Source organism: Sinocyclocheilus rhinocerous, unplaced genomic scaffold (genome assembly GCF_001515625.1).
Source record: "Sinocyclocheilus rhinocerous isolate Xijiao unplaced genomic scaffold, SAMN03320098_v1.1 scaffold1534, whole genome shotgun sequence".
Classification (NCBI taxonomy): domain Eukaryota; kingdom Metazoa; phylum Chordata; class Actinopteri; order Cypriniformes; family Cyprinidae; genus Sinocyclocheilus; species Sinocyclocheilus rhinocerous.
This window is the reverse complement of record NW_015638992.1, coordinates 1,145,955-1,160,076: the sequence shown is the minus strand read 5'-3', so window position 1 is coordinate 1,160,076 and position 14,122 is coordinate 1,145,955. Positions and strand designations below refer to the sequence as shown.

Genomic DNA, 14,122 nt, shown 5'->3' with positions numbered 1-14,122 from the left:
ACATAGCTGTGTGTTTAGCACATACGTTTTTTCAATGCGGCTCATGCGATCAGAATGTGGAGCCAGAATTAATCTTTTCATATAAATTTTACTGAGCCAGACAATAGATCTATTTCTGTCTGGACATTGTGAGAGCGTGTTTCCGAGCACAGCGTGTGAAATTCATCAGCATGCAGTCAGATTGGGAACTAGAGGTCTGTGCTGCCCTATAACTGCTGGAAGAGGGCCAATAATTACAACAGCACTTCCTGCTGAAGAATATGTGCTGAAGAACATATGGAGGCAGAACATATGGAGTACGTATGAAGAAGCTGTGGAAGTATTTGAGCTACATGTGTGTAGATTCGGGTGGAGATTTGCTTTAAATCTTGTGCATTTTGCATGTATGTTTGTGTCCGTTTCTGTAAATAGCAGATGTATTTGATTTAAATTAGGGCTGCAAAATGGTTAATCGCGATTAATTGCATTCAAAATAAAAGTTTATGTTTACATACTATGTGTACTGTGTATATTTATTATGTATAAATACACCAGAAAGTATGCTTTTCAATATACACTACCGGTCAAAAGTTTGGGATCAGAACGATTTTTAATGTTTTTTACCTGAGTTTCTTCTGCTCATCAAGGCTGCATTTATTTGATAAAAAAATACAAGAAAAAATCACAGAAATAAATTATATTTTAAAGGATATTAAAATAGAAACCATTATTTTATATTGTAATAACATTTTGCAAGATTACTGTATTTTTCTGTATTTTGGGTCAAATAAATGCAGCCTTGATGAGCAGAAGAGACTTCTTTAAAAAACATTACAAGTCTTACTGATCCCAAACTTTTGAACGGCAGTGTACATACACAGTACACACACACATATAGTATGTAAACAAACTTATGTTTTAATGCGATTAAACACGATTAGTCGTTTTGCAGCTCCGACCTGCCAAGCATATGGCTTATTTTTTGCTTGTTTTTGAAAAACAAACCTGCTTTAAAAAAAATCTAGTTTAGGGTCTGATTATTTGACATTTATATTGTATAACAACATGTGAAAATTAGCCATCACTTTCATTCATAAATTACATTTTTATTAATTAATGTATTAAATGTAATATATAATTTAATAATAAATTGATATATATTACAAACAATCAGACCCCAATTGTGATGTGTGTGTGTATACACACACACACACACACACACACACACACATTTGCCTTAGAAAGACAGTTGATCCATTTTTAAGTAAAAGACAAATGTTTAAAAAACCTGTCATTCCCAAAACGTAATCCTATTAAACTTAATACCCCATCTGAGATGTGATGGGGATGAAGTTTCAGAAAAATTTGAGAATTCTCCTGTATGTACTAAATAAATGCATTAAACTAGAGTGAAAGGTAGTCGTTGTTTTCTGTGCATTGCGGATTTTACGCATTCATATCTCAATTATGATGCATTGCAATCACAACATGGTCATTCATAAGAAACACCAAATATGTCCAGAAGTCAGCACATAATAGCAGCAGGAGTCGAACAGGAACACCACCCCCTGATGTCATCTGAAACCCGCATCTTCTTCCTGGGATTGCACTTTTTTGCGCATTCCTGCCCTTTTTTCCAGAATTCCTCATTCTGCGGCTCCGCGAATCAGCGACGCGCAAATGGAAAGTTTGCGACAGTTTTGAGACGCACAGAAGCCTATCCAAATCTGCGCTCTTGGTTTATTTCGAAAGCCGCTCTTTTCCACGCGGATTTGGTCTCTGTTGGCGTTTGCAGATCGCTCAGGGGGTTTGTATGAAGGTTTGGAGATGTCTGTGAAGTCTTTAGACGCCGTGAAGAGGAAGATCCAGTGTCTGCAGCAGCAGGCGGGTGATGCGCAGGACAGAGCGCAGTTTCTGCAGACGCAGCTGGACAATGAACGAAACCTGCGGGAGAAAGTGAGGAAAACCATCTTACCTTCCCATCCTTGCACTCCTCTTTCTTTCTCTACTGCTTCTGTCTGCTGCTTTTCGCGCGTTTCGGTCCTCGCTGAACAAAAATAGTGGAGACCGGGGCTAGTTGTCACACTTTAGTGCATGTTTCTCACGGTATTTTAGCGTGATGCTGCGCACACCGGGGCATGTTGTCACGCGGCCTGAAAGGTTTTTACTAAAAGACCCGTTGCACAAATGCTCTAACAGTATTTAAGTCTGAGTATTTTTGTGAAGTTTACCCTCAAAAATTACCCTCATTATGCATATTATATGTAAAGTTAACTTGGCGCCATACAGGGGAATGTTGTCACACGATTACTGTGAAAAACTGCCTTAAAAAAAAACAAACATTATACTTAAAACTAAAAAAAAAAAAAATAAGCACAAAACAAAATATAACATACAAAAATGTCAAAGCATCGGCTAACAAATATTGTAATTAATAAATTGTAGGCTATAACATTAAAACACGTGTGACGACTTGCCCCAACCGGGTATTTTAAAAATACCGTTGTTTTAACAACACATTTTATTGTTTGAATTAAAATCTACCCTCATTAAGGTTTAGAAACCACCGCTAGAGAAAACAAGCATTTGTGTAATTAAAGCAAAATGTCACGTGTTTTATATTTTAAAATGAATCTGGCCAATCGTGAAATGGCTGTGTCGTCATCAGCACTCCTGCAGTCGCTCTGAAGAAGCTGCGCCAGCTTAAAATCGATAACATTGTGTGCATCTTATAATATTGGGGTTTTTTTTGTTTGTTTTTTTCATTTTGTTTTGTGATTTTGTTGTTACTAGGGTTGTATATTTTTGTATACTTGTTGCTAATCCTAATAAAGGAGGAAGAAGAAGAAAAAAAAGACATGGCAGCTTCCATATCACAGCAACAAAAAAAAAATTAATAAATAAAAAAAAAAGAAGCTGCGCCAGCCGAGTCAGCCGGCTGCTCTCGAAACACTATCGCGGTACTTTGATGCCACACGTGACAGTGACGTGGCGTCGGCGCCGGTTCAAGTCGGACAAAATTTCTAACCGGCATGCACTGCTTCAAGTCAGCCGCCGATCGGTTTGCGCGGCGCCGCATCAAGTCGAACGCACCTAATATCTTCTTTTTCATTCATTTCTGCTGGCCACAACAAGGGTTTAGGCTTTTTTTTTTATGAATGGTTTCGTGTTTTATAATTTTTACCATTTACATTTTGCTGGAAAATATGTTTTTGAAGATGTGCAAATCAGTGTCAATAAGCAGCAGGTTGCCAATTGTGACAACTTACCCCGCTATAGTTAACCTGTGTTAAATGAACTGTATCTGGTGGAAATTTTCAGCAGATTTTTTTTTTGTCAAGACTTTAAGCCAAGGTTTCTATACAGTAAACTAAACTTCATATCATCATATGAAATGAATCTCATATGAAATATTATCATTAGCATTACATGCTGGTGGCAAGACTTTTCACTTGGTGTGTTAATCAGCTTGTGTTGAATGTGCATTTAAAATACAATAACTCAAGATGGGTTTGGGAAAACCACTTTAACCTGGGTGTTAAAGTGGGATTTCTTCTCCACTTGGTGGTGAGAAAAATATTATTTTTGAAGTAAGCCTACATGACTGAATCTGGAAAACACTCCCAACCGTTTTCCAGATCAAACTCTCGACCTGTTAATCAGCAGCATGTCTGCTCGCTTAGACCCGCTTTATAGTGGAAACATTACCGTGAGCAGCTGTCAGAGGAGTGTTTTGTAATGCGTCTCACACCTTTTAACCAATTAATTTATAAATAAAATATTATTTTAATTTTGTGTTTAAAGATTTAATAATATATATAAATATAGATTTTATCATAAATAAAAATGAATAGTATAATATTATATTTTATATTAATTTTTAATGAATTTAGAACATTTTTCACCATGTTTTTTTAAAAAGATAAAACTGACCACTAATATAGCAGCACAACAGCCTCTTTCCTGGAAACTGCTGTCCACAGTTAGTCGGGGGCATGACATTCTTCACATTCTCACTTCCTGTCTGATTTGTTGCTGTGTGCTTTCACCAAACGTGTGTCTCTTAGAAAAACATGACCCAGATGCCCTTTTATCCATATAGCTTCGGAAAGCAGATCCAAAACACCAGCAGATGCAGCAAATGACTGTACTGCAGGAGACTCAGTCTGTGGTCTGCTTCCTCATCTCAGCTGAAACCAGACACATTTACACTCTCCAGTAAAGCATCAACAGCTGATTTACTTTTGAATAGAAGTAAATCTATGACTAACATTCCTCCTGTCTGTGTATCTGTGGAGCAGCACAAAGGGTTCATTCCAAGTATAATCCATTGAGCCTCCTGATATTTGTGCATTAAAGACCAAAAAGATTTGCCGCTTTTAAAGACTCGTAATTGTATGATAATCAGATGCGTGTTTGAGCACCGTATAAGGCGTGAGGCCCACTCTGTTCTGTGTTAGAGGAAGTGGGCGTGGCCAGAGGAAAACTCATTCAAATGAGTGAAACTGAAAGAATCAGCTTCACATGTGCTTACAGTTCTCTTTGTGTGTTAAAACTACTGATTTCTCAGAGTTTAAACAGTTAGTTTAGCCAAAAATTGAAGTTTTATGAAATAAAAAGGATTTTAGTATCATGGAGATTATAGCTTTTTTTTTAGTATTATAATATATTTATATTCAAATATATTATATTTATATTCAAATGTATAATATATAAATTTTTAATGAATTTAGAACATGTTTGGGTTATTAAAGAGGTGAAAAATATTTAGAAATATTAATTGGCAACTAGCTGAAATAAAATAAAATAAGTTTAAGCTAAGCAGTGATATACTTTTATAGTTTTTGTTAATATTCTGAATTAGATTTTATTTTTATATTGTCTGTTTTAATTTTTATTATAGTTTAAAAATGACAAATTTTGTTGTGTTTTATAGTAGTTTTATTTTTTTTTGTACATTTTTATTAGTTTTTATTTCAGTTTTAGTTATTTAATTACTTTAAACTTGAACTTGTACTCTTATTGGGGCATAAAAAATATTGGGAAAAAAAATAAAAAAGACAAATGAGGTCAGTAAAGATTTTTTTTTTTTTTTATATTTGTAAATTTCTATTAGGTGTCAATCCTACAAGGATCTACAAAGATATCTTACTGGATAAGCTGACATTTCTTTGTTTCTTATGTTTTGTTATGTTAGAATTTCAGTTTATCCAGTAGGATTTTAGCAGATTGTTTTAAGATCCAGATCAGTTTCTAATAGCATTCCTGTAGGATCTTTTGATCCTGCCTCATTCCCTCAGATTTCTAGCCGGGATCTTTAAGCACTGCTTCTCTGTGTGTTGCCAGGCGGAAGGAGACGTGGCCGCTCTGAACCGCAGGATCCAGCTGGTGGAGGAGGAACTGGACCGAGCTCAGGAGAGACTGGCCACTGCGCTCCAGAAACTAGAGGAGGCAGAGAAAGCGGCGGATGAGAGCGAGAGGTCCAAACAAACACACACATACATCTGTGCACATCATTATTCAACTAAAACGGAAACCATTAATTTAAAAAAAAATTACTTGATTGTTACATTGTTACTTGAAATAAAATAAATGTTAACTGAAATAACATGTAATGCTTATTTTATTTCAGCACAATTTCTCATTTCATTTGATGTACTAAAATAAATAAAACTAAAACTGAAAGAAACATTCTAAAATCTAAAAAAAGACTATATAAACTTATTTAAAAAAAACAAAAGCTAATAAAAATGACAAAAACAGTCAACAAAAATGACTAAAACGTTAACTAAAATTAAAATAAAATGGAAAATATAAAAATAACAACTCAATTCAAAATGTAAAACTACATTTGAACTATAACAACTATATAATATTTGAATTAACCACCTAATTATCATTCCTTCTGTGTACAGTGTTCTCGTTAACAATGTTCAGTTAACAAGAACACTTAAAAATCCAAAAAAAATCATAACTACAGTCCATATTTTTACAGATTAAAAAAATCCTTGAATTGTTACATTGTTACTTGAGATAAAATAAACATTAACTGAAATTAACTTAATTTTATTTCAGCTAGTGGCCAAGGCAGCATTTCTAATTTTCATTTACTTTGACTTGATGTACTAAAATAACTCAAACTAAAACTGAAATAAGTTAATAAAACCCATATAGACATATTGGGGAAAAAACTAGCCTAATGAATATGACAAAAACATAAAAAAAATTTTTTTAAAGTAGATATTTAAATAAATAATATTTAACTAAAATTAAAACAGAAAGAGTAATTTAAGAATAAATACTCAATTCAAAATATTTATAATAACTGTATTTGAAATATAAAATCTATGCAATATTTGAATCATCCATCTAATTAGCATAATGTTAATAAGAACAGTTGGCTAAAAATCAAAAATAAGTATATTTAATTTTTATTAGCTTTATTTCAATACAGATTTTTTTTTTTTTAAATGTAATCAGTGGCTTTTTTTAGATTAGCAGTCTTCTTTGTATTGTGTACCATCAGTTCACTGCACACTTAAAAAATCACGCATTATTAATTAGATTTAATTCAAAATATTAAGAGAAACTATAATAATATATCATTGAAACTAAAATAGCACTGGTGTGCATCAGTTGCACACTAAAAATCATGCATCATGAAATTGTTCACTAAGAACTGCTGACGGTGAAATGCATAACAAATCATGCATACGTTCTATTTATTTGTATTTTTGTGTTTTTTTGCTTTTTTTTTTGTATCCAGAGGCATAAAGGTGATTGAGAATCGTGCGATGAAAGATGAGGAGAAAATGGAAATTCAGGAAATACAGCTCAAAGAAGCCAAACACATCGCTGAGGAGGCCGACCGCAAATATGAAGAGGTCAGACACACACACTCTTCTGTGGTTTGAGTCGGGAGCGGATCTGTGAATGTCCTCTGTGTGTTTGCAGGTCGCTCGGAAGCTGGTGATTCTGGAGGGTGAACTGGAAAGAGCAGAAGAGAGAGCAGAGATTGCAGAACTGTTAGTACACATCTTTAACTAACCCACAGGCAGATTTAGTTAACCACAACACAACTTGCTGACCTACACTGAAAAAACATATGTAGGGTTTGCTTAGAAACTATTTTCTCTGGAAGCCCGCTTCAGCCACCGAATAAAAAAAATTGTGCAATTGTGAGAAATTTCTCAGAATTGAGGGATATATACTTGCAATTTCACAACTTTGACTTTTTAGCTCACAATTCTGACTTTTTTGTGAGTTATAATGTCAGACTTGTGGGATTTAAACTCACAATTGTGAGAAATGAAGTTGGAATTGCGAGGGAAAAAAGTCAGAATACATGTTAATCATGTTTTTTCAAAGTTGTAAATTAAGCAAAGATTAATGTAGTATGTTTTACAAGAAAATAGTATTTCAGTCTTTCTACTTCTCGTTTAATTCAATGTGAATTTACCAGCAATTTCTGAGTAAAAATTATGGAAGCTTGTTTCTGCCCATGAATAAAAAAAAAAAAATGTATTGCGACTTAATCTCACAATTCGGACTTTTTTTTTTACTCAGAACTGCATGAAATAAACTCACAATCTTATAATTTTTTTTAGAATTGCGAGACAAATTTGTAACTGCGAGTTATAAAGTGCTTGATATAAAATCGCAATTGCGAGAAATAGCCAGAATTGCGAGAAAAAGTCAGAATTGTTTATATCTCACAATTCTGACTTTGTAGCTCGAAATTCTGACTTTTTTTCCTCACAATTCCGACTTTTTTCTAGCAATTGCGACTTTATATCAAACAATTCTGACTGAGTTTATAACTCGCAATTACAAGTTTAATTTTGAGAAAAAGGCACGATTGCGAGTTTATTTCATGCAGTTCTGAGAAAAAAAATACAATTGCAAGATTTATACTCGCAATTGCGAGATTAATTCAATTCAATTCAAGTTTATTTGTATAGCGCTTTTTACGATACAAATCGTTTAGAAAATTACGTTTCTAAAATATTTAGTAGTAGCTTATCAGTGGTGATGTGTACCATCAGTTCACTGCACACTTAAAAAATCACGCATTATTAATTAGATTTAATTCAAAATATTAAGAGAAACTATAATAATATATCATTGAAACTAAAATAGCACTGGTGTGCATCAGTTGCACACTAAAAATCATGCATCATGAAATTGTTCACTAAGAACTGCTGACGGTGAAATGCATAACAAATCATGCATACGTTCTATTTATTTGTATTTTTGTGTTTTTTTGCTTTTTTTTTTGTATCCAGAGGCATAAAGGTGATTGAGAATCGTGCGATGAAAGATGAGGAGAAAATGGAAATTCAGGAAATACAGCTCAAAGAAGCCAAACACATCGCTGAGGAGGCCGACCGCAAATATGAAGAGGTCAGACACACACACTCTTCTGTGGTTTGAGTCGGGAGCGGATCTGTGAATGTCCTCTGTGTGTTTGCAGGTCGCTCGGAAGCTGGTGATTCTGGAGGGTGAACTGGAAAGAGCAGAAGAGAGAGCAGAGATTGCAGAACTGTTAGTACACATCTTTAACTAACCCACAGGCAGATTTAGTTAACCACAACACAACTTGCTGACCTACACTGAAAAAACATATGTAGGGTTTGCTTAGAAACTATTTTCTCTGGAAGCCCGCTTCAGCCACCGAATAAAAAAAATTGTGCAATTGTGAGAAATTTCTCAGAATTGAGGGATATATACTTGCAATTTCACAACTTTGACTTTTTAGCTCACAATTCTGACTTTTTTGTGAGTTATAATGTCAGACTTGTGGGATTTAAACTCACAATTGTGAGAAATGAAGTTGGAATTGCGAGGGAAAAAAGTCAGAATACATGTTAATCATGTTTTTTCAAAGTTGTAAATTAAGCAAAGATTAATGTAGTATGTTTTACAAGAAAATAGTATTTCAGTCTTTCTACTTCTCGTTTAATTCAATGTGAATTTACCAGCAATTTCTGAGTAAAAATTATGGAAGCTTGTTTCTGCCCATGAATAAAAAAAAAAAAATGTATTGCGACTTAATCTCACAATTCGGACTTTTTTTTTTACTCAGAACTGCATGAAATAAACTCACAATCTTATAATTTTTTTTAGAATTGCGAGACAAATTTGTAACTGCGAGTTATAAAGTGCTTGATATAAAATCGCAATTGCGAGAAATAGCCAGAATTGCGAGAAAAAGTCAGAATTGTTTATATCTCACAATTCTGACTTTGTAGCTCGAAATTCTGACTTTTTTTCCTCACAATTCCGACTTTTTTCTAGCAATTGCGACTTTATATCAAACAATTCTGACTGAGTTTATAACTCGCAATTACAAGTTTAATTTTGAGAAAAAGGCACGATTGCGAGTTTATTTCATGCAGTTCTGAGAAAAAAAATACAATTGCAAGATTTATACTCGCAATTGCGAGATTAATTCAATTCAATTCAAGTTTATTTGTATAGCGCTTTTTACGATACAAATCGTTTAGAAAATTACGTTTCTAAAATATTTAGTAGTAGCTTATCAGTGGTGACTGTCAGTTTATGTACATATGGCAGAAATGTACGGAAAAACGTAATCAAACAGACGATGAACACTAACAGCAATTATTATATGATGCAATCAAACTTATAGCAAAATTTGGTAGTTCTGTTTATTAAGATTAATTCACAATTACATTTTTAAATTTTTATTCAGGGGTGGAAACAAGCTTCCATAATTTTTACTCAGAAACTTGCTACAATGTTTTGATATTTGTACTGGAAAACTAGACAAAAATACTAAGAAAATAATTTTTTGCAGTGTATCACTGTATGATCAATATTGAAATGCAGAAAACTAGTTGCAAGCACAACAACACTTGATATTAGGGCTGCACGATAAATCGCATGCGATATTTATTATTGCCGTTGTTCACTGACAAGCTGCGCAAAAAATCGCGCGATTATGAACGTGGTTTTGCGCAGCTCGTCAGTGAACAACGGCTCTGTGTAGTTAATGCTGCTCAATGTGAAAGCCCGCACGTGATGGAGATTTACCGCTGATTACAGAACCGGCTTTACTGACAAGATGCGCATTAAATATCGCATGCGATTTATCATGCAGCCCTACTTGATATAATTAAAATACTTGGTCAGGAACTCCCATTCGAGCTGTAATAAGGTGAGGAAATACAGGTTCTTTATTGGCATTGATGAATCCATGAAGAACCTTTCCATTCCACAAAAGGTTCTTTATAGCGGAAAAAGGTTCATTAGATTATTAAAATGTTCTGCACACTAAAAAAAAAATTCATTTATCACTGAAAGGTTCTTTAGGGAACCAAAAACAGTTCTTCTTTGGCATCACTCCAAAAACATTCTTTATTTTTAAGAGTCTACCAACTTTTATCTCTGTTTTTACAGTAAAGGAGGAGATCTGGAGGAAGAACTGAAAAACGTAACCAACAACCTCAAGTCTTTAGAAGCTCAATCAGATAAGGTAAGTCAGCATAATTCCACAGAGCAGAACGGATTTCTGTGTAAATTGTTCATAATGCATTCTGATCTAAGCTGTTTAGATCGTGATGATTCATGATTCATGAGTGATGATTTACAAATGAATAATTTGCACAGAAACTGGTTCTGCTCCTGTCTCATGAATGAGGCCATTGTATTGAACATGAATGCAGGACATCTGGGAAATCTGATCCATCTTAGCGAATTAGTGCTTTCAGTAGCTTCATTTCAGTGAACTAGTTAAACTTCTCAACAGTGAAGCCCCTGCACATCATTTTACGTCATCTTCTTTAGTAGCAAAGTAAATGGTTGCTAAATAATCATCCACCTCTGGGTAATATGGCTAATAAAACAATATATTAGTGTTTGTTCAGTGTTAAGGTGGTAAATCACACTGTTTATTTATTTATAAAACTATAACCTTATCTATTCAGTTTTTGTAGTGTTTTTTATTGTTGGGTCTGTGCATTTCATGAATGATGTCAATGCATTTCAATACTTTTAACATTTTACTTTATGTAAGCAATTCTGGTTGCATGTTTCCACTTGATGTCCAGTGCAAAATCTGAGACCTGAAGAAAAACCAGTTGAGAACCAGCGGTCTGAATAACCCTTTGCTTGTTATCTGTCCGCAGTATTCAGAGAAAGAGGATAAGTATGAAGAGGAGATCAAAGTTCTCACTGATAGACTGAAAGAGGTGAGCGAGTTTAACCTAAAGCAGCTGCTCATTCTAACAGTTTTGCATGCAAGTCTTTCTTTCGTAGGCCAGATGCATGCCATTCTCTGACCTTTCACGTTTGTGCTCTCTGCATTTTCCCCTGTAGGTTGAGACTCGTGCTGAGTTTGCAGAAAGGACGGTGGCCAAACTGGAAAAGACCATCGACGAGCTCGAGGGTAAGCTGTGACTCAGTCCTGAGGAATTCCAGCTGGTGACGTCACTAAAACCGTCAGCTGAACGAACCTTTGTCTCCTCTGACCGCATGTGGTGGCTTTATTTCTCTTTTCATTGTACTGAAAGAACAGAGCTAACGGTGTAAGCCTGTTCAACTCGTCTTCTTAAACAGTGTTCGCAAACACCTGGAGAAGATGAATTGAAGCTGAATTGAACTTGTTTTATAATTGATGAACTTTGAAACATTGACACTGTTATTGAAATTGAAAACAGTGAACTAAATTTAGCTGAATAATGACACTATTACCTTCTGTAGAGCTCTCTCTCTCTATATATATATATGTATGAGTGTGTGTGTGTGTGTAAAACATACTATCATACTATATACTACTATCTTCTGTAGAACTGCTTTACAGCTGAAATTAATATTTAAAAAAATTTAATTAATGGTTTATTTATGTAGATATGTTATTTATGTATGATATTTATAAATAATAAAAAAATTAATAAAACTACTACTGTAGTCTTCTAGTTCTAGATCTAGATCTTCTGTAGAGTTGCTTTACACATGAAATTGAATTTTTCACAATTAATTCTTTCATAAATAATATCAAATGCATATTAAAATTAATATAAATTTTAAATATATTTATATAATTAAAAAAAAAGAGATCTAGACAGCATTTGTAGGCAATACTGTGCTGTGTTTTGTCCACTTGGACCTGTTGAACTTACTGTTTCTTTTCTTTTTTCTGTCTATCATTTCCTGTTCTCCATCCTTGGCCGAAACACCTGTACTTTCTGATCTTGACCTTCGACCTCCAGATGAACTCTATGCTCAGAAGCTGAAATATAAGGCCATTAGTGAGGAGCTGGATCATGCACTCAATGATATGACTTCCTTATAGATGCTTTTATGCGTCAGAAGTGCTTGAGCTGAACATTATGAGCGCTAACTGTGATTGACAGCTCTCTCGTTCAATCAAGTGCTGCTGCTCTGCATAAACTATCCTGATTGGCTGTGCCTCTGTCTCTCTTTCTCTGCTCACCCTTTCTTCCTCACTGGTGCCTTATGTATTTTGCACTCTCTGAAAGTTTGATTATTCCTCTAAAATTAAATACGTTTTTTTTCTTCTCTTTAAACACTCCCTTTTGTTTCATTTTCTTGCTTTTAAAAACATTAAATATTTTCTGCCTCTCTGATCTTGTGTCTAGTCTTAATCTTTCTCCATCTTTCTTGCTCTTTTCATAGAGAAAAAATAATAATAAAGAAACACTTATTAACTTGTTTATATTAGACGTGCGATAATTATATTTAAGGTGTTAATATCCTCTTTTGTTTAATTTAATGCTTTCATTTATGCATTTATTTAATGTTTTTTAATTTTTTAAAATTTATTTTATTTATTTATTAATTATTAATAAATAATTAATAAAATAATAAATATATGCAAATATATACTGTAAGTAGTTTGAGAGCACAGGGCAACTATTTGTTAAAAAAAAATCACTTTACATTTATGCATTTAATCCAAAGTGACTTACAATAGTATAATAATCATCATCATAATCATAATAATGTAAAAATATTGATTTTAAATATTTTTTAAAATTCTAAAAAAAAACAAAAAACGTTTTACTGCAAAATATTCATATATATGCATTTTTTGTTGTTGAAATCACACTTACATTTATGCATTTTATCCAAAGCAACTTACAGTAGTGGAATAATAATAATGTTAAATGTTAATTTTGTGTCACAGATGTTTGCAGTCAGCTACTGTGTCTTTTTAAATCATCGTGCTGGTTTCTTTCAGAGGATGTGGCTGAGGCAAAACAGCAGAACCTGGAGATGCATCAAGTCCTGGACCAAACGCTTCAGGAGCTCAATAGCTTGTGAGCAAACAAGAAGAAATCCATGAAGAACATTCCAGAATTTCTCATCCATTCCAGCAGTGTTTTATGTTTAGCTTTTCATGTTTTGTATAAGTTATGTTATTTCCATCCATTATTTTTTATATTTTGCTTTGCAATTTTCTGATTATTTCCTAATGCACCTATTAGTCCATTAAATAATAAATAATGTCTTGTTGTTTCCATTTGTCCCATTTAAATACAACTTCCGACACCATATGTGGCATAAAACCAAATGCCTTGCCTTTAATGGTTATGTTTTTGGACTTAAAAATGATGACCCATCACTGCATGTAAGAATGTTTCCCTTTTTCAGGTCTTGGTGCTGTTTTATTTATTTCTTTGGAATGAATATAAGGTGGAAGGTATACTTAAAACAGTAGAAACGCAACAACAAAAGGTCACAAAGCAATTAGTACATCACATTTTCGTTGTGATGTTAGGGATGTTATGCGAATGTATCAAAAACAAAGTTGTAAAGGCGTTATGTATTGGAACACAGATTTCTTGGACTATTTGTGGCATTAAGAAGTCTTTATTAGTTTGTCATTTATGGGACCATTTTTTACCCTTGATGCTGCAAGTGCTATTTTCACTGTGGTCTGATGTTTTTTATACCTGTTAAACTAAATAAATGTTTACTTATTTGCACACCACACTAATAATATTATTATTATTTAAATAAATAAATTAAACTTGTCTGTTGGCAAATATATCACAGGAAAAGTACGGAATTATATCTTATTAAAGATGATGAAGCCTATTTTAGAATCTTTTTTTTTGTGCATTTTTTCCTTATTTCCATGAATATTCCACCTCAA

The 14,122-nt window shown here is 33.5% G+C and overlaps 1 protein-coding gene across 1 annotated transcript; it reads left to right on the top strand.

Annotated features, from left to right (window-relative positions):
* Nucleotides 1–1,517: 1,517 nt before the first annotated feature.
* On the top strand, nt 1,518–13,958 carry LOC107750945 (tropomyosin alpha-4 chain-like). Its single transcript, XM_016566527.1, has 8 exons — nt 1,518–1,935; nt 5,326–5,459; nt 6,746–6,863; nt 6,934–7,004; nt 10,402–10,477; nt 11,130–11,192; nt 11,320–11,389; nt 13,205–13,958. The coding sequence occupies exons 1-8, from the start codon at nt 1,807–1,809 to the stop codon at nt 13,285–13,287; spliced, it is 744 nt and encodes a 247-aa protein (XP_016422013.1). The 5' UTR covers nt 1,518–1,806; the 3' UTR covers nt 13,288–13,958.
* Nucleotides 13,959–14,122: the final 164 nt, after the last annotated feature.